The sequence below is a fragment of the Grus americana genome, chromosome 7, assembly GCF_028858705.1.
Source record: "Grus americana isolate bGruAme1 chromosome 7, bGruAme1.mat, whole genome shotgun sequence".
Lineage (NCBI taxonomy): Eukaryota > Metazoa > Chordata > Aves > Gruiformes > Gruidae > Grus > Grus americana.
In genome coordinates this window covers 38,513,729-38,535,133 of record NC_072858.1, presented here as the reverse complement: position 1 = coordinate 38,535,133, position 21,405 = coordinate 38,513,729, and the positions used below count along the sequence as shown (strand labels likewise).

At 40.7% G+C, this 21,405-nt stretch overlaps 1 protein-coding gene and 1 long non-coding RNA gene across 7 annotated transcripts in view; one reads left to right on the top strand and one right to left on the bottom strand.

The window, feature by feature from the left end:
* Window positions 1–21,405, top strand: part of PCDH15 (protocadherin related 15) — a 1,027,345-nt gene that overhangs the window by 884,495 nt on the left and 121,445 nt on the right. For all 6 annotated transcript variants that reach the window (XM_054831779.1, XM_054831776.1, XM_054831775.1 and 3 more), the window contains 2 exons: window positions 3,858–3,986; window positions 20,023–20,328. In XM_054831779.1, coding sequence (XP_054687754.1) covers window positions 3,858–3,986; window positions 20,023–20,328 — 435 coding nt within the window. The remainder of the gene's footprint in view (window positions 1–3,857; window positions 3,987–20,022; window positions 20,329–21,405) is intronic.
* LOC129208659 (uncharacterized) lies at window positions 10,006–18,827 on the bottom strand. The gene is made up of 2 exons (XR_008577875.1): window positions 18,677–18,827; window positions 10,006–10,296 (listed from the first exon to the last, which is right to left on the bottom strand). It is a non-coding gene; the product is annotated as an uncharacterized LOC129208659 (long non-coding RNA).

Here is a 21,405-nt window from a genome sequence, read left to right as displayed (position 1 = left end):
TAAGCAAAAACTCTGCAGTTTTTCCAATTCTTGTTAGTCTGGGGGTTTAGTCTGATCCCTCAGCACCAATTACAATTCCTACCTTACATTACAGAATAACCTATAGATTACCTCAAGAAAGCTTTTACCCTTCAGATGCACAAGTCAGGCTGGTAGTTGATTTATTGCATTTTTCAGGAAACCTGTATCTAATGCCAAAAAGGCATCAAAAACTTGATCCTTCATGTTCTTACCCAGGGAGTGCTGAGAGCAGGCTCCCAGTACATGTCTACAGTGTGAAGTCAAGCTAGAGCACAGCGTATAGAAAACACTTTTGCTTCATCATGCTGAAATACTCTCATTTTTGTCCTCATGGGGAGAAGCTCTTGGTAGTGTCCAGCCTGAAGCTCTCTTGTTTCACTTTGCCCCCCGCTTTCTCTCCTGACACTAAGTATCTAGGAGTGGACTTCTGAGGGCTGAGCAGAGGGGGATGATCCCTTCCTTGGATCTCCAGGCTGGTCCCTGTCTGTACAGCCCATGAGCTGCTGGCCTGTGGTGCTGCCAGGGCACGCAGCTGCTCCTGCTCTACTCACTGTTTGCCAGCCCTCACAGGCCTGTCCCGCAGAGCTGCTCCCGGTTAGGCAGGCCCTGTGCTCCTAAGAGTTCCTCATAATGTGTTGCTACGTTTATCTAAAATAAGTATGTGAGCCCCTCCCCATTGGCATGCACTTACGTACAAAAGGTAGACCTGTAAGCAATTCACAACAGAAATTTGGCTTTCAGCACCTGATTCAGTTAAATTATCAGATGCAAAGGCATGCTTTGGTGGCTGTTCCAAGAGCTGCTGTGGATTGGTTCAGCGTCATCCAAAGTAAACGCACTGATTATAAAGACACATCCTTTTAAAATTCTCTTGAATGGAAAAGAAATATTTTCAAAGTGAGAAGTACTCACTGTCTTAAGCCAATGTTTGTTATGCCATATTTCTCTCAGTTTATTAAATCTAGGAGTTTTCATTACCCTGTATTCTGCGGAATCAGGTTAGCATCAGAAGATTGATTTACATTCAGTGCGTGTTGCACATCAGAACAAATGTTCTTGAGTGTGTTTTGTGTTGACAATGATGCATAAATTGTAAAGTGCATTTCCTTACATAAATTGAATGTGGGAATGGTAGTTTCAGAAACAATTATCAAGTAACTGGGCATAAGCAAATATAAGAAGCCAGTCCGAAAGCATCTTTTTGTTTATTTCAAAACACTCTGTATTTGTTACTTTTTGAGTCTTAAGTAGTTATTTTATGGTGCTTATTGTGGAACAGACCTGTTTTCTGCATTTGCCTCCATACAAAAACTGTAGAAAAACTCGCTCAGAAGAGCTGTATTGTGCACGGGTATTATTCACACCACTTGTGTGTGTTTGGGATCTGCTCTTTGCTGTGCTGGGATCAGAGGGATCGCTAAGGAAGCCTGCTAGCACAGGTAGCAGCACGTCAGTGAAGACATGGGACGCTGTGCAAACGCACCAGCCACGTTCACTGCTGTGAAAAGAGGCAGCTGACTCCAATACCGTGACTGGGCTGCTTGCCAAGTCTGAGGATTTGGGAGGTGAAGGAGATCGACCTGTTACAGGATCTCTCCTGCAGAGAGTAAGTTATCAGATTGACCTGGCAATGCAGCAATGAAAGCATGCCCAAATACTGTTAAGATAGTGAGTACATTAATTGTCCTTTGCAAGTGCTTTTCCCATGTGGCAGATAGAAGGAGCTTGCCCCTTAATAAAAATTAGATGATATTCTGCATTTATTGTGGGCAGTTACAGTGGGGACCTATGAGAGTGTAAACCTGCTTGAGGTTTGTTATGTGGGAGGTACTGCACCAGATGTTGTTTCAGAAAAGGTGAAGATGCAGGTTTACATTCAGACTTTTGGGGTTTTTTTTGTTTCTTAAGGGAGGATGGTTCCAGGTTTCTTTATGAAACCTGTGAGGTGCCACTTTCTAACAGGTTGGTTAGTCTTGTGCCTAAAGCAAGGGGCTTTTTCAGGGGTTACAGCTGCACTTGCGATTGCTGTGACTGTCGTATTGTATACATTTTCCCCAATGTAGCTTGATGAAAAATAGTTCAGTATCAGAAGGCATCTAGATACAGCACAGGACAGCTGGTCATCTACACTGACTTTACACCGCATTTCACAGTAGCAGTGGCTGCAGCATAGACGACATTACAAATACTGCTGTCACTGGGGGAACAGTGCAAAACAGAGTCTGGAAAACCAGCGTTAGCAATCTGCAGCAATAAGGCATCAGTGTTAAACTTCACACATGTTTCTTTCTAGCATCTCTTCCCTTAGTGTACTTGTCTAACAGGTTGTATTTATAGATTAAGATAATTTTATTTTCATGTGAACTGAATGAAACACTGAAGGAAGCAGTCATAGACCAATGACACCGTGTTAGAATACCAGGTTAGTCTGCCCATCCCCTGCTCCATCTCAGCGTCAGTTTACACCGCACTCGGTCATGCCAGATGCTAATGCCTCTTGCTCCTGGGGAAGATGCTGTAGCCTCCTTGCACTGCCTGTGCTTCTCTGTTCTTGCAATGAAAGGCTTGCCTGGGATATTCTTTCAATCTTCCTTACCGTGGCTTCTGCCTAGGAGTGCTTCTCTTTTCTCTGGTGAATGAAGAGCACTGTTCGTTCCTTCCCTTTGCAACCCGTGTCACAGGCCACAGAAACTTGCGTTTCAGCTCTTCTATAGTTACATTTATAGGGTATAAAACAAAGGCATGTTTTTGTTGCTAGCACCACAGTGTTTAAATTCAAGAGGCTCAAACTGAGGTATTTCACCTCAATGTGAAACTGTTAAACTTGAGAAACAGGTTAAGAGATGCCAGTGCTTAGGTGTATTCTGAAATAACTAACTGTGTGAAGTAGCTGGTGTTAGCCAATGTATCTGTTTCTGTTACGATCTTAAACTGCAATAAACCTGAAGCTACAGTTCACAATGGTACTTGCTGCTGTGCTGGTTTTGAATTTATGGAATAAAAGTATCTCTGGTAACAAAGGTGTTAGCATTTGTTGAATTGATTTAAAATGCAATAATGTATTAATTACAGTAATGTGATGTTTTGTGTCTGAAACACTCAGTACGTAGGACCAGTGAAAAGGGATCTGAGTCAAGCTGTGAAGATCTGCAAACAAAGTATTTCACTCTCCTATTGCTTTGATTTGGATAGAAGATTTCAGTAGAGAGCACAGACATGTTTTGTTGAAATGTTATGTGTTAAATATAGTTAGTTACGCTGTTCCCACTAGGCACCTCTCTGTGTTATGGTTGATATGCTAATGCTTAATAGCACGTCAGTGTGATGTGGGTGAAGGATGATACAGAGATCTCTGAGCTAAGGCCAGCTGAGCTCACCACGGAGGTGTGGTGGCATGATTGTGCCAGCTAAGAGGCTGACTAATCATCTAAATTAATCACAGTAGCATATTTTGATTAGTAAAATCAGTAATTTCTTTCCAAATTTATAGTTCTGGCGAATTTTGATATTTCTAGCTTTTTTCCCCACTCGAATGAAGATCCATAAAATACTGTATGAGAAAAGAGATATCTGATGCCCTTCATGCATCTCTAATAAATTATTCAGTCTTAAGCCTGTTTTGTCTTGTAAGAAAAGAAAGGTTAAAAGAAACTCTTCAAATGAAAAATGCTTCCTGTTTCACAAAAACACGCGGGGGGGAAAAAAATGGATAATCTATTTACCTGTGATTCTGTACTGGGTAGGTCTAATACACAGGAGTAAGGCTGCTGATCAGTTGTCATCTGTGAAACTGTAAAATAAGGATAACTTGTTCATAATGTTATCTTTCTCTGTAGACCTCAACTGCTACTGTTAATATAGTGGTGACGGATGTCAATGACAACGGACCAGTTTTTGATATGTTTCTACCTAAAAACCTGTCTGTACAGGAAGAGGAAGCCAATGCTTTTGTTGGTCAAGTAAGGGTAAGTTATTAACCTTGCAGAGTTAAATTGTTTATTTTATTACCCAAACTGTCCAGACTATTAGGAAAGAGCACAAAACTCACACCAAAATGTCTTAGGCTTAAATGCAAACTGTCTGTTGTCAGATGCATTGATGTTAACAACGTCATCTTTTGAAGTACAGAATTGATTTTCTTCTTCTCCATGCTTAATAGCTGAAAAGGCCTTTTCATTTAAAAATAGCACATTAAAAAACTGTTTCTGAAGACACGCTACTGTAAAAGCTTGCTTATAACAGATTTACAGCATTACAACGTTGTCACCCCATTTTTATACTCTTACGGATTTCTTTTAAAATATTTTTCTAACGTACTGAACAAGTGACACGTATGTATATAAAATTGTCATGCATATAGAAAATTTTAAGGCTGTTAAGGGGTAAAACAGTTAAAGTGTTGCCTGAAATGATTGATTACCTGTCATAAAAATAGACGGTGTATTGTTAATTTGTGTGATTTGAAGCTGCGTACATTTTTATAACATATATGGATCTTCTGGACTGCTGAATGCAGATTCAGTCACTTGAAGCATACATCACTTTTTTTGACAGTCTGTTTGTCCTAACATCAGGTGAAAGAAGAAAGTATGAACTGGGTTTTCTTTTTAACTAGTAGTTGAATATAATATTTCATATTTCCTTCAGTGATGGGTTAGCATGAAGGTTGGATGCAGTATGAGCTGTAGGTAAAAGATGAATTCAGAAGCATGTTTTTTCAGGAATTTAGGCAAAAAAATCTGCCTTTCTTTCCAGTGGCAACCATATCAACAGAAAATAGGAGCTCCTTAACTGCTGTATTAGCACTACCTTCAGGAAGAATAGGATGTCTTGGGTAGCATATGACCATAATAACCATGTTTCTTTCCAAATTTACATTATTCAGTCAGACATCCATCAGTGTTTCTTGTCTATCTTGTTAACTTTCTGTTCTTTTTGAGTGAACTTCAGTTGTTTTCTGGTCTTTATAAATTTAAAAAACGCTCCTTTGGGGTAGGTTTGTGTTTCCTTCCAATTTCATTCCTTATTCATGGAGTTTGATTTCATTGGAGTTACACTTCAGGTTTTGTAGGCTTCTTCAGTCGGTTTCATTTGCACTTCCGCTGAAGTGGTTCTCCATATGTCTGTGCTCTGCTTGCTGTATAACCTGCTGTCATTAAAGGTGGGTACTGCTCTGAACCTGTCCGAGCTCAGGTGCAGTTCTCGAGGGAAATAACTTTTGTCAGCATTGATGAAGATTACAGTTTTCATAAAGCTTGATTTTTTGTTATGCTAGACTGAAATATCAGCCACGTCAAAGGCTGTTTTGAAGCCTTCAACATATAGAAATTAGGATCCCTGCAATTAAATCCGTTTCCATAATTCGACAGGTTATTGCTTTGATTTTTTTTGTTGTTGTGTTCACCTTATGTGGTCATTTTTCATTTTGCATCCTAAAATGCGTGGACATGGTATTTCAAATCAGTATAAAATATCTTTAAAATCCATTTTGTGTTTTGCTGGGTGCCCTCAAGGTACAATAATCTTCTCAAACACTAGATTGGGTCTATTTTTAGCTTAGATGGAACTATAAAATAAAAAAAGTTATTGCAACAGAACCTCTCTATCTTATAAATTAGTATAATTTCTAAGTTGTGTTGAAATGAAAATATGTAATGAAGCCTTATGATAGCTTATTTCTAGTTACGGAATGACAGAAACTGCTTATATGATTCATTTATTGTCATGTTTATCACCAGTCCTAATTCCCAGTCTCTGGATGGAAAAAGCTTTCTCTTTATAGCACAAATACTGGATGTAGTTTCTGCTGTTTCATATTCACAAATGCAAATACATGGTATAGAAAAGAGTGATCTGGGCATTTGGCATTCTTTTTTCTGTCTTCAGTGAGATTATTGAAATAAGGATGATGAACATTTAGTTGTAGCTATGTGGTTTGAGGATATTGCTCTTTAAAACCCAAAATATCTTTTGTTGTGGTGTTGTGCTTCAGTACATTAGAACCACAGGAGGTATGGGAGAGGTTTCTATGGGAATACACTATGTACAGAAGCTGTAATGTGGTTAAATTATAAAGGCCTATTTTATATGAAAATAGCCTGGTAAAAGAAGGTAGCCCTTATTGTCATGTGTTTTCACAACCAAGAATCAAGGACTGGCAAGCCTGCTTTTCAGAATGTGTTTTACTATATTCATTTCAAACAGAAACCTGCAATCCACCAGAGAAAGCAGTGATTTAATGTTGGGGGAAAAAAAAAAACCACCACCGGGTTTTGTGATGTCCCTTTCCCTTTTGAATGTGGGCTTCCCATTTTGCACGGGAGAAAATCTAGCAAGAGATTTTTATCTTAAGCCCCAAGAAGATATGGACCCTGCTGCTCTTTGAGGCAGAGGACCTAGTGACGAAGGATATGGAAAAGGTGCTCAACTACTTGGATGCCTCAGGGTTTTCTGCTGGCAAGGTTTGGTATCGGGATCATCAGCTGCCTGAGCCCAGCATCATCTGGAGGAAAGCACTGCCCACAGTAGAAGATGATGAAGTTAGGGGCAGCTTAAGGGAATAAGATATAAGCAATGACCTGCATGCTGAAGGGTTGACCAAATGACCTCTGCAGGTCCCTCCCAATCAAATTTGTTTCTATTCGAATGTATTTCATAGTGAAATCCATTATTTTATTCATACAAGATCCACAAAAAATCAAGATTATATCACTTGATTATTAGCAGTGGCTACTATTATTGCTATTTATTTTTAAATAATTTTTTTACGGTTGCCAGCTGACATGATAGTAATGCTGGTGGGTCTGGGGATATATTTTATGAGGTCAATAAGTAGAAAGGGAAAGCTGTAAGAAAATTTATCAGTACCTATATTAAAATGTTAGAAATAGGCTAGATAACATGTGAAGAGCTATTGAAATGTTTTACCAATTCTTGACTTTCTTTATGAGCCTTCTCTTTCTCTCCTGTCCTGAGACTGCAAAACTTGGTGTCTCTTGTCTGCTCCTCTATTCTAAACAAGTGATGAATCACATTCATGCCCTCCTTTTGTCCTCTCTCCCCCAATACAGGTAAGGTTGTAAGCAATTTGGGGTATAAAACAATTGGGTCAAACACTCCCATGAATAACTCCTGCCACAGACCAGAGATGTCTGTGCTGTACTTTATTTCGAGTGGGCAAGTTGGACTTAAAAAGGGATTCCCATAAGGGCTTGGGTAATGTTTGGGAATTTTTCTCCCGAGGAGACACAGAAGAAGGGCAGTGAAAGATCTCCTGTTGAGGAAGGGAGGGTTTGTGAGGGGCAGGGCAGTGGTATTCACACCCTGACGTGCGCCCGCGCTCTGCCACTCCGATGGCGCTCTGCCTGCCAGCTGGAGTTCCGGAAGGCACCGGCAGAGGAGTGCTCCCTGGGGGGATTTAAGGAGCATGCTGAAGATTAAAAGAACAAAAGCTAGAAAGGATAAGACTGAAAGCATAGCGGATGTATTTCAAATCCCTTTTATTTTACACAGTGTTGTCTAAATTGGGGCAGTCAGAGGTGTATTAGATTCCCTGCTGTTCTTTCATGTCTGATCATGGGGATCCCCCAGCAAGACAGGAAGAGAATTACTGAATGAAGGTCTCTACAAAGGACCAACAGGAAACAAAAAGCTTCAAATGGGAAACTTGAAAATGAAATTCAGGCACCTGATTGTCTATTACAGTCTAAAGCAGCTGAGGTCCTGCTGAAGGCAGGGCATGGGAATGATTTGCAGTGTACTATTTATCAACACCAGGTGCATAGGAGGTAAAATAGGGGAATGAAATTGAGGTGGGGATCAATGTATCGACTGCAAAACCTGCAAACAGGTTTGCATTCCTGCTCAGTGAAAGACAGTCCCGAGTAGTTCGCTACAGACTTTAAAAATGCAGTCTGTGGTTAAATAAGACGCTGTTGACCTGATGGGGCCCAGGAAAGGAAACAAATCACGCAACCGAAGTTTTTATTCATGTGTTTCTTATATTTACCCAGATTCTTTCACACACACCCGTCGTTTGTTTATTGTCAGCATATTTTTGTGTCACTGATCAGCACTGTTTGAAATCTCCATCGTGAACATGTTGGTATCAAGGGGAGATAGGGACATGAAAGGAAATGAGAAGTAAAATACGGGTAAAGGATTAAATGGCAGTGGACAAACCAACCACTAATCAGATGTTCAAGTATCACTGGACCTTAGGTCTTCCCTAAAATGGAGACAGTATAAATAAGCTCCAGTAATGAAAGCGGCTTGCAAACTGTGTGTGTACTACCTCGGTCATGTGCTTCTTTTTTTTAAATGAGAAAAGAAGTGCTCAAAAAAAGTATGTTGCTCTTTGGGATGAAGCCATTCTAACTGGTGGAAAAGCGAGCTTTGGAGAACTTTCTCTGATTGTACTGTACAATGCAAATATTTTGCTTTTCTATTTACGTAATAAACGTATATTTATACCTGTGATATATATCCAATAGCATCTGTCCGCTACAGAACAAAGCAAGGCAAAACTGTATGACAGGTGAGACAGAGGCAGCCTGTATGGCACCAGCCTACTGATTCTAGACATTTTCTTTTAATGGTATAGAAGTGTTTTCAATGTGTTGTGTAAAGAAGCAAACTATCAGTTTTGAATGCTAATGGAATGTAATTATGATACCAGTTTCCTAACAGAGCTTTCTGTCTGTGAATATCAGTGAATTCCTACAAGCTTCTATTTTCATTTAAATTTCTAAGGTGGTAAACCCTGCAAGTCTCATGATATAAAGCCCAGCTTAAATTTTAGTAAGGCTTATTGTGTTGGACTAAATGACCTCTGGAGATCCCTTACACAACTACATGGTTCTGTGTTTCTGCAAAATGCTTCAAATGCAGATTTTGTTGTGAAACGTCTAGAAAGGAACCTGGCGTTACCTAAATCACCGCTGGCATGTTTTCTGCGTGAAGGCTCATCGAACAGGGTATGATTTTCCCAACCTGCACTGTAGATTACACCTTACCTGTATCAAAAATGCCACTTTCTGAACTTAAATTCTCAGGTCTCCTATACCTTTAGACAACTCGTAGAAAAATTAGAGGTGGAGAAAAAAGGACAAGACCAGAAAAAAGGGACCTTGACTGGCGGGAGAGAGGACAGTCTATGAGGGAAAGGAATTAAGCCTCTGGGAAAGAGTAAAATCACAGCCTCAGAGTGAGTCCATGGCTACTGCTTACTGCATAATACATTACCTAACAGTGTATTTCAAATTCATGTAATATATGTAAAAACCATGTGAGCAGGTAGAATTTTAAAGTCAGAATCCATAAAAAAATCAATCAGAATCTAAAATCGGAGAATCGTAACATGGCAGATGGACCACAACCAGAGGAAATTCAGACTTTTGTGTTTGGTTGCGATGTGTGCGTCTGTCTCACTGTAATATACCTGTTACCATTCTGTGGCATGACTATGTGTGTAGGCATGAGGTGCCACTTTCCAGTGCAAAGTAGCTCATAAACTGATATTCTCGAGCTTCTGTTTGTGCTCATCTCTGGAACTTCCATGTAGTTTTTTATAAGTGATTGGATCATCACAAGCTCATTTTGATATGACTTCTGTGGGATCATTTCCTTGCAAGCTTCTTAAGAAAGCTGTCCATGTGGTAGGTTAGAGAGCCCTTTAGTAACACTTTCAGCACCGTCTCCCTTAAGATCCTTGTAGAGAAGCTGATGATGCAAAGACTTTCATAGTTTCAAGTCAGACAAGACGTGCGGAGGGGAGAGTATTTCCAACAGGGCATGGATGTGCTCACGTCCTGTTACAAGCGCTTTTATTCTTGCTTCTTGCCCAGCCCTTACCGGTTTTGTTAGCCCTTAATACCTGATCAGAGTGGAAGAACTGTAGCTTCTCTGAATCGCTGCGCCCACAGAGTCTGCGTTTAATCTTTTCCATGTGCGCGATAGAGCATGCTCATATCAGCTTGGCTGACTGCTGCTTGAAGTTGGCTACACAGTAGGTTTTGGAATTTGCTTTTGTTTTAAGCTAAATGGTATAGAATCACAGAATGGTTTGGGTTGGAAGGGACCTTAAAGATCATGTAGTTCCAACGCCCCTGCTGCGGGCAGGGACACCCTCCACTAGACCACGTTGCCCAAAGCCCCATCCAGCCTGGTCTTAAACACTTCCAGGGATGGGGCCTCCACAGCCTCTCTGGGCAACCTGTGCCAGTATGCTCCTTGCTTTCCTCAGAATGGTACGTCTTGGGGAGAATTTTTTCTGACCTGGAAGGGGATACATAAGAAGGATGAGAAGTGCAGAAAACGGTAACTTCTATGAATAGTGTCCACTATATATTTCAACTTAATTTTATCTTTCTTTCCCATTATAGCCTCTCAGATTTTGTAGTTAGCTCTCACAATAATTATTAAAGGCTGCATCTCTACTTAGACAGTGAGAAGAAATGAAATGACAGCCATTGGTGAAGTCAATGAGTTCATCCCACATGCTTCTAGTTGGATTTTCACCCGTTTGTTAACAAGCAAATCCCTTTAGCCTCTTAAAACAAGACAGATGTCACGATTTCAAGTCCAGACCTGTGCCATGAGAAGAAATAGATGCGGTCGTAGATTTGTGCAATTTTTTTCCATCTCAGCGCTAGGCAGGATTAGCTTCGTTCTGCTGACACCCCTAAGGGGTTGTGTAATTCCCGGAGGGTGTTTTGCAGCACACGGCTGCAGCCACGCTCCCTCTGCTTTACAGCGGTTCCTTGACCTCAGGTGAGCTTAAGACACAGATCAAATAGGTTTAAAAAGCTACGTGCCACCCATAGCACGTGGTAGATGGGGTGACTTTTTAAACTAAATGGATTTCAAAAGCTGTGCTCTTGTCTTTCCTGTTTCCAGTATTATATTTGTGCATTAATTTACATCTTTGTCTTCAGAGTAATAACTTCTGTGCTTTAATGCAGTGGAAATTTTGATACTTGTTATCGGAGAAGCATTTCAACCATTTTCACGTTCATGGCAGTTGATCACTGAGAGTCCAGGGATTTTGGTACGAAAGGAATTCTTGTTTTTGTCTGCCTGACATCTTGCATCCCAGTGTGTTTTTAAGCCTTTTCATCTATTTCAGCCTGATGCCATACTAAATCTTCTGACTCAGTGGTTTCGTGTCTCTAATGCATGCCCATTTAGTATTTTGATGGCAGATTCTGTTTGTTTAGATTTGGCTGTTCAGTTTTCTGTCAGTGGGATAAGAAATTATGGTTTTCCTGAGCTTACAAATTCAAGTGGTTTCTATTGGGCCTGCTAACTTTTGACTGCAGTCTCTCATTATAGATGTTCTTCTGTGACTTGAACGATTGTGTAGATTAGTGATTCCTTTCTTGAAGACTGCCTGGTAGGAGGAGAAGTTGGGGACTATGTCGGGTGTCTATCTTTTTTTCTAATATTCAGACCTTGTGGCCTCAATATCTGTAATTGATATAAGAAAACTAATTTCCTTTAAGTATTCTGTGAACAAGACAACAGAACTCAACTGAGAGCATTTGAAGAGTCTGACCGGTGAGATAACTAGTTTCAAATCCAAATGTTGGCTGTTATCCTCCAGCTCGGATTCTAATTCTAATGTTCTCTAATTAGGGGGGGTTATGAGGAGAGCCAGCAGTCTAGAGAAATGACAAAAATAGCTTTAAAAGAGGTGAATGTAGTAGAGAAATGTTTGGGAGCCCAGCTAAATGTGGAGATTTTAAACAATATAAATATATTTCATCTGTGATTTAGAAAGCTTTGGGTTTTATTTTTGCTAGTTTGTGTATTCATTGGTTTTATCTCTGAGTTACTTGATCATATCATTGCCAAAGAACATATTCATCATAAAAGCAAAATTTCTAATCATCTTTCAAGTAAAAAGAGGCAGTGCAAGTCTCTAAATTTAGGATTTGGTTGCGTGCCAGGCTAAAGAAAGCTTGTCTATTTTTAAGTGTTACATTGTGATTAACTTTTGTAGGAGGTTCACCAGTCCACTAAATCATGTTTTTGCAGCCATGAGCTTTCCGATTTTCATTTATTTTAATTTATATTTGCTTGTAGCGTTTCACTGTTCTTACTATGTAGTTTTATTTAGAGTCACATTTAATTGGTTTCCGAACTAACCCTCCAGATGCACTGGAATTAGCATTGACTATGAAAGTAATTATCGAAGGTTTTCTCATCTTGTATAATGGCTACAATGTCAGTATTTGAAAATTTACCCCGTGCTACCTTTACCAAATTACTCTAAGTGTAATTATGAGACAAATGATAAGCTGGTATGACTTGGCAGTTCGATAAGATACTTTTTCTTATGAAAAGTTCCTGGAGGATATACACAAAACCTGCAGTGTTTTTCAGAAGCGTGTGTGTAGGGCGTTAGTTTGTTCTCTTAAAGAAGTAGGAGCTGCCTTGAAATCTCAAGATGGCCAAAATTGGAGGGTGCTGCCTCTGGGTTTCCTTTTTGCCTCCAATTTTTTTGGACCAACTACACCCAATTGGACTGCCCCAGCCGGTGATAGATCACTGAATTTGCCCCTAGTATTACAATCTCCGATTTTATTGTCTATTCTTTCTATCTTCTTTCTTCATCAAGTCATTTTTTTGCAGGCCAATAATTCAGAACACTGAAGATTTATCACACATTGTAACTAAGCCTCTGTCTCTTCTTGCAGTGTAACATTAAGTTTTGTGGCATGTCAGAAATTATATAGCAGAATCAAGTAAGTTAAAAAGCCTTCTGCATACTTTTGGTTGAGTATGAACATGGAATAAAAGCATTATACAGTTTCTTATCTGAAACTTGTACAAAACGTGCAGTCCTCTAATCCTACAAGTCTGTAAAAGAATTTTCTTTTTTTCTTTAGATGAATCATGTAATTTAAATGTCAGTTTTGTAGGAAGTTCTGCAGAAATGAACTCTCGTAGGTTTTGGGGCTGCAAGGGAGTATTGCAACTATCTGTAATGGGCTACAGCGACGCCATGTATGTTTAGGAACATGGTTTATTAATCTAACTGCGTGAAACAAGAGAAAAGTGTGTGCGAAATTCCTGACAACACTGGGAGGACAAAAGTATTTCCTCGTTTCCTTACTTCTTTTGATGTTATTTTGAGTCCAGCTGACAGAAATTGTTCAAAACTATTGGTGCTTCTTTTCTTTTCCTTAGAGCACGTAATGAATGAAAGAAGGAAATGAAAGACTGCATAAAAGCAGGCAAAAAGAAATGAAAGAGAGGAAGAGCCTTTCTGAAATACAGGGAAGAAGAAAAAGTCCATACTTTCATGGATGACTGATGCTCACTCCTTAAAATATTTTAAAATAAATACCAAGAGGCCAGAAACGTTTCAAACATCCGTGGCCTCTTACTGCATCTGGGAGATGTTAATTTTGTCCTATGAGCACAAACAGTAATCTCCCTGAAAAACAAGTACAAAATCCAATTTAGCCCTCCCACCTGCACTTGATTTGCTGTTTGGCACAATTGAGAGGCTTGGGAATCTTTTAAACCCATAATAATAATTTAAAAAACCCCCAATAATAAACCCGTTAAACCCATAATAATCATCGTGTTATCGGCCATGAAGACAATAACCCAGCTCGCACCAGCAGCATCCTTTGTGTCCTCCAGCACAATTTCCATCCCTGCCTCCGGCTGCAGTGTTCGCGGGAATACTGGAGAGGCTGTTGGAGATCAGGAGCTTTGGTTGGGGCGGGTATGGATCATGGGGAGTTTCTGTCCCTGAAGAAGACCTGAAGGAAAATGTAATCTGGAGGAAGTTGGGTTGATGGCATAGTGGTCACTAAAAAGTTTTTCAGCTTGTGCTTTAAGGAGGAGATGCCTGTCATGTTTGCCTCTGCTTGATAAGACGTGTGAATAACAACGCGCAGCCTTCTGTTGCTGTTTTCCAGCTGCAGCAGTCCGAGCATATAAACCCTCAATTAACCTGCTTAAATCCTGTTGTTACCTGTTGCGAGCAAGAGTTGTGGATATTAGTAGGAGGTTTCTTTTGAAAAGAATGATAATGATATAATTAATATTGTTGACATTTAAGCACTTGTCATTATATTTCAGAGTTAATGATCCTTCAAGTGATACTTTGGTAATTCAGATCTCCCAGAATTGTATTTTCGAGCTGTTTGAGACAGAGGAAGATAATTTGTTACTCTGGATAACTGTTGGTTTATATTCGTGAGGATTTCTTAGTAATGTTGAAGCATAGTTGGTAATGCAAATTGAAACTTACCACAACAGATGAAGACTGTCACCTTGTAGATTATGGTATCTCCAGTAAATGTGGGATGTATTTTCTGGGAAATAAAGTAATGATTCATTTCTATTCCTAGGTTTCCAGGTTTGTTTTATCATGCAGTACTTTATAAGTTAGCCCCGCGAGAGATGGAAATGAGAGTAGTGATGTAGATCTGAGGAGTTACTAGAATAACAGCAACAGTCACTAGAGACTCTTCAGAGAAACAGGCTTTTTCCTAATTCTGAACAAACATAATGAGCTGGGAGCGGTAGAAAGGTGTATCTCATCTTTCTGCATCTCTTGCAGCATTGGCAACAGGACCAGTCAGCAAGGGATTGTTTCATTTCTTTTTTTAAGTCTAATTTATACTCCTGCAGATGCTCTCAGTTTAAAGAAAATAAATTACCTTAGACCTATGTAAAGCAGGCTCCTCTATCCTGACAACAATCTCTTTTGGTTTAGGCCACATTGACTTAAGTGAATTTATGAGCTCTTCAATTGTGTAACACTGGTGTAGTAAATTTGCCTAACAGGCTGCTTGAACAGTTTCAGTATGACGGGTGGGAGCTGGGGTGTTGCAGTAGTGCTCGTGTGACGGCTGAGAGTGCCTCGGGCTCTTTTGCTCTCTTGCTTCTTACCCGGCCCTGCCTCTGCACGCACTTGGACTGATACTTTCCTTCCCTTTGACGACTGTAGGGATGAGGGGAAGGAGGACTTGGGTTAGGGCTGGATGCAACAAAAAATTCTGGCAGGAAAACAAGGCAGAAATGAGTAGGTTTGTTCTTCAGTTGTCTTGTGACATCCCGCTGTGGCAGGGGAAGAGAGAGTGATCATCTTTAGAAATGTGGATTAGCACTTGTGCTGCCCTCAACTTTGATGGCTTTGGCTTATCGTGGGGGGGGAAATGCGTTTGGCACATATCCTACACATACAGGTGACATCAGATGTGTAGGGGTTTGAAGCTAGGGTGAGACAGAGACTGCGCTATGGGGAATAGAAAGATATCTGGCCAATTTTGTGTTCAGTGTTTCCCTTGGTCTTTTTTATTCCTAATGGACCTTACCTAATAGAAAAAACATTAAGAATGTAGGTGTAGCGCAGAGAAAAATAATATTTGTGATTTGTATCTCATTGTTAGAGCTGAAAACACCCAAGGGAACTGGTTGCTGGAGAGACCTCGGAGCTGACATCCTTTCATTACCTCCCAGCAGATAGATTTTTGGAGTAATTGGAGAAGAGACTGACTAGAAACGTCAGGAGCAGATGGCAGAGTCAAAACATCAGGGAGAGGTTCCTGATCTGAATTTGTAGTGTGCTGTGGCTCAGCTTGCAGAGCTTAGTCCTGTAAACAGGTACTCTGTGTCTGTTTGTGAGAAGGCTGACGTGGCCAGCTTTGCCCACGAAGCCTGGATTCATACTTGCAATGTCTCTGTGCAGAAGCTCAAACAGAGCCTAGAATGTCATAATCCCAGGACCACCAAACTTGGCCTGAACCGAAATGAGCCTGAGATCTGCTGTGGTCCAAGATTGCTGTGGGGTGACTGGCTGGCTGAGGGCATATGGCTCAGAGATAAGTTGGGGAGCAAATAAACTCCAGGGAGCCAAAGGAAGGAATGTAATGAGAGAACATGTGCACCCCAAACAGCTCTGCTCTCCTCCTTTTGAGTGCTTCTCTGGTTATGCAGATGGTGTACCTCCACGCGGCTCTTGGATATTTTTTCATCCTTACTCACAGCCAGTGGGTGGTTGTATGCAAGTCTTCCCTTCCGTGTAGTACCATGTAGTAGAGATGACGGAGGCAGCACACGCAGCTCTGTCTCTGAGATCCTCTCAGACATTAGTGGTGTTGGAGGAAATTCTCGCCACCTCCAGTGTTTGAGATGCAATGACGCTATTGTCCAGTCTTGGGAACTTTTCCATTATTTTTGAAATTTCCCTCATTTTGCTGGTTCCTTCTTCCTGGGGCTTGGTTTTAGGTTTTTGGGGGTTTTTTTGTTTGTTTTTTTTCTTTCTTCTCAAATTCTATGGTGTCTGTCTCCTCATGGCCTTTGCTGTAGGCAACACAGCCCTCAATCATGCCTGCTGTTTCTGCTGCCTCTACAAAGCCCAATGTTCTTGTATGAGCAACATTTGCAAGGCTGTGAAGAGATTTCTGCCTGTAAATAGATCTGTATCTCCTTTTAAGATCTGCTGTCATCTGATGGCCCTTTACCAACTAAATCTTTAAAACACTTTCCATACTTTCATGTGCAAATCAGTGAGGATGTTGTGGTTGAAAGCCTTTTGTGATGCATTGGGTGTAAGAACATGCTCTAGCCTCTTTTTAGTCCTGCCATAGTCTCCTTGGCTTTGTCTTTGAGACTTTCCTTGGGACTCAGGTAATACAGAAATTAAGTGTTTGCTTGCTTCTTTCCACCTCTGGTACCCGTATACTTGGGTAATTCAGCTTAACGTTGGTGATGAGCAAATCGTATTAAATTTATTGGGATGTTGGTGGGTTCTGTTTTAAGGGTGGTGGTAAGTTCAAGCAGGGCTGATTTTTTTTGAAGCAGGACTCTCTGAAAGCCCAGCTCCTCGCTGTGCACACCTCTTCCTCCCTTACCTTCCAGTCAGGGCTGTAATACCTGCGTACCAGGTTGGACCTGTCAGTGACAGAGCGTGGGGATGAAATTGGAATGACTTGAAGCCATCCGTTTTGGTACAGAGCAATAGCTGTAAGCGGGAACGGATAGTAACCGTGCCACCAGCGAGTCCTTCCAGCACTTCTCCATGGAGCTGCTGCCTACGGGCTCCAAGAGTCTCTGGAAAATGGTTTCCATGTGGGAAGAGTTAATTTTGTATACCCTTGAGATAGGATTCTTTCAGAAAACAGATTAAACTCTTTCTTTCATATCCATGAAGAGTACGTTATCCCTTTTCAGTTTTATAGTGATAAAATGTTAATTAATGGAGATCTTAAACTGTAAAAGCAATCTAATTTGGTAAAATAATAGCATTTCCTTAAAGCTTTTTTTCCCATCCGTTTTGATTCTTTAAAACCATGCCTCTCAATTATACACATGTATACATGCATAGGGGTGCCCGTGCCCAGGGCTGGCAGCGGGCTGAGGGGTCTCTGGGGGGAGAGGTCAGACCCAGCTGGTTCCAGTGGCCCCACAGGGCACAGCTCAGCCCGGAACCAGCTCTGGTGGTGCCTCTGTGGAGTGGAATTAAGAAAGAGCAGAACTCTTCCCAGCAGCAAGGAGTGAGGAACTGCAAGCATGGAGGAAGAGGAGCTGCAGGTGCCTGGACGGACTCCCCTGCAGCCTGCGGGGAGACCTCAGCAGGGCAGGGAAAGGTGTGGGGACAGAGAAGTGCTCTTACGGGATAGAAAAGCCCCTCTGCTGCACAATAGGGGCAGGAGAAGGCAGCCCCCGGCATGGGCTTGGCAGCTCCAAGCCATTCTGGCCTTTCCGAATCTCTTGGGGTCGCAAAGCTGCCTGTAGGTAGGTTGGACAGGGCTTGTACAACTTGGTGTAACTTCTCGGCTTTGTCCTTCTTCTCAGTGGCTGTGCTTCTGCACGGTGTTCATCAAAGGTGGTAACACAAGCGCTGCCCGAGCAACACGATGGCAGCTTTGTAAATAGGCAGTAGTTGTCTCTGGTACAACGCCGCAGCGCGGGAAGCTTGGAGAAAAGCTGATTTTTTTTTATCTAATAGATAATCAGAGAATCCGTACAGTAGAAATTTTAGTGGGCCAGGTGCAGCAAACTTCTGTATGAGGGTTCAGTCAGAACATCCTTCTGAAATTTGGATTTGGCCCGTGCCGTGGAAGCACAGGGTGAGATACGTGAAAATGTACAGAGCTAATGCTTGTCTTCATGTGCCTTTGGTTGGCTTCTCACCGCTGTTATGCCGGGACTGTAACAACTACTTTAATTGGATTGAATAATGATGATTTGCCTGCTACTCTGCGTGGAAACAAATCAGTTCTGCAGAATATGGAAAAGATGTTTATGCCCAAGGATGTACACAAATGAGTTTACAACATACGTAGTCATGTTTTTAGGAACCAAATTGCAAAGCTTGCCTTATATTTGAAAATAATTTTAATTTACTTTCCTCAAAACTAAGTTTGTCTATTCAAAAACGTACCTCCAAACTAATCTTAAATAAAAATGTGACCTGGTTTATTCTCATAGTTTCCAATGGTAGTAGTATTTCAGATTACTCTTCAAGATTCCTGTGGGGTTTTTTTGTTTGGTTTTTAACTCTGGCTGTTTAGTATCAATTGAATTGCTATAATATGGCTTTGCCTTAAATTAGAGGCCGAGAACTGACCTCACAGCATGTGTTGGAGATGAAGTCTCATGAAGGTGAACAGTGCTGTTGGTGTCTTACCAGAAGCTCTGTGTCTTACTCTGCGTTTCCTATGCCTTGCTTCTCTTTCAGTGGGGCTAAGCGTCTGTTACTGCATACTTGAAGCTTTTCTCCTTGACTAGTTTTCCCGTGGTTCTCCAGTGTGCCATCTAGAAGGTCTTTCTGCCCCAGATCAGTTATTTCTGCGGAGAAAATGGAATTGATTGTAAACTAAGCAAATCAACCATACGTTGAAAGATGTCGATTAGAAGGATGTATTATCCATAGACCGGTCATTATGAAGTTGTAGCTGTTACTGCTTAGCGCATTGATGTAGTGCAGGGGGAAAGCACAGGGAAATTTTTCTTATTAACAATTTTAATTAACTTTTAATTGATTTCTAGGAAGATAAATGATTTCATTACAAAGTCTTACAATGAACACCTTCACTGGAATTAAACATTCATGGAAACTTCCTGACCATTGTTCTGATAACAAAACATGAATATCTCTTATGATCTTCCCAGATGCCTGTAGCCTCATTTACGAAGTCAAATAAATGAAAATACCTTGCTCACAGAATGCCCTTTGTTTAATTTACATAACCTTATTCATCATGCTGTAATTTAATTAAAAGCAGGAAAAATAAGAGGTCAGCATTGAAGCTATGTTGAAGGCCTGGTAGCTCTAGGAAAAACATAGGAATTTGGTCTCTCCGTATAAGGGCAGTTATGCAATAGCAAGAATTATTTGGCTGATACTGAAATTTGAGATTTCAGTTTGTGAGAACAAAGGTACCAACTGAACAAAATCTAATCGGTTTACTTTTGCAATCATCTGCCTCTTCTGAATGTAGAAGACTAAGGATGAAATGTGATAACATTTTGATTTGAAGAACGTGATAAACTCCAGAAAGTTAAGTAGCTCTTCAGAGAGCAAGGATTAAAATATCACTAAATGTGACAAACATGTTAAGTGAAAAGAAAAATTCTAACTAATGTGTTCATCTGCTGACTGCATCCATCTTTCATCTAAGTATGTACTCCATAATGATTTGGGCAGCAATGAAACACCTAAATCAAGGAATGTAAAATAAAAATGTCCCTTGGGCACCACCTAACGCTGTAGATCCTTTGGCATCAGAAGTATCTGAGGGCTTGACTTTAACTCTGTTTCTAGTTTCTGTCGCTGCAAATGAAGAGATTTGTTTGTGGGATATTGTATCTTTAGCAAAGTATCAGAGAGGGCCAAGCTGCCATAATCAAGAAATGCTGAATAGCCACGCAAGCGCTAGTACTCTGTGGAGTATTACCCTGGCTTACCTTGTTACTCCCATGTAGGTATTTAAAATGTGCATTAAAACATGGGTCTCCTTTCTGTTTCTTTAGGCTACGGACCCAGATGCTGGTGTTAATGGTCAAGTTCATTACAGTTTGGCAAACTTCAACAATCTTTTCCGAATCACATCAAACGGTAGCATTTATACGGCAGTTAAACTGAACAGAGAACTAAGGGACTATTACGAACTTATTGTTGAAGCGACAGACGGAGCTGTGGACCCCCGCCGTTCAACGTTAACTTTAGCCATCAAGGTGCTGGATATTGATGACAACAGCCCTGTTTTTACTAATGCTTCCTACACTGTCTGCGTGCCAGAAAATCTACCACCAGGCACTGTCTTCCTGCAAATAGAGGTAAGCAAGCATTATGGAGCGAAGATGATGTTTCGTAAGTGTTCCGCAATACTAAGCATGTTCTTATTTAACTTGCCAGTGAGACTGCAGTAAGAGATTGCAAACTGGAGTAGGGGAAGTTACAACATGTAACAAACTGAAAAAATGCATGAGCTTTAGACAGGTGCATAAAAATACTTTGAAGGTGAGGTTTGTTTGGAAATAAGAGCAATTATTAAGAAAGAAAAAACCAGAAAACCTACAATGCTACTGTCATTTCTTGGAATGGTGTTTTACACATTTGAAGTGCTTTTGATTTGTTTTTGAAAGCTCATCATATTGTTTCTACCTATTTATATTAGTAGCAAAAGAGAGCTTTATCTCAACTGATTTAGACATGTCAGTCAAACCTAGATGTCTAACCTCATGTTATATAGTTAATGGAGATAAATAGGTGCTTCCAGAAGCAATTCATCCAATACCAAGGTCATGATCTGAGCTAGCTGGAGTAAAGTGAAGTGAACACCTGGTGATGTTGTCTTCTCTTCACTGACTATAAAAGATACTCAGATAAGTGAGAGTTAATTGTTAAAGGATGAGCTAGATCTCTAAAGACAGCTGAGATTCACTTCCTGTGAGCAGTCTGTAAACTCTCCTGATGTTTTGGACATCATCCTTTCATGAGAAGAATCAGTCCTGAGACAGTTTCAACAAGAATGGTTTTCTCTGAACCCGACTGCAGATAAATCCACTGTCAAATTACAGCTAAAGTGATCACATAATACTGATGAAAATTAATATTTTTTGTCTAAATACTGGTACAAAATAAACATCCATGCTGCCATACGGGCTGAGATCAAACGTCTGCTTAGCCCAGCATCCTCTCCCTGGCAGTGGCCGATAGCAGGTGCCCAGGGAAGAGAACCAGAGCAGACTGAGCTTCCAGTGACTCTTGCCCAGGATACTGTGCTCATTTCCTGTGGCGGGTATCTCTGGATTTTGTAACCTGCAGTGGATTTGTCTTCCCTGTGTTTGTGCAATAGTATTAAGCACATTCAACACTATTAAGGATAATACAACAAAATGAAAGTTGTTTGC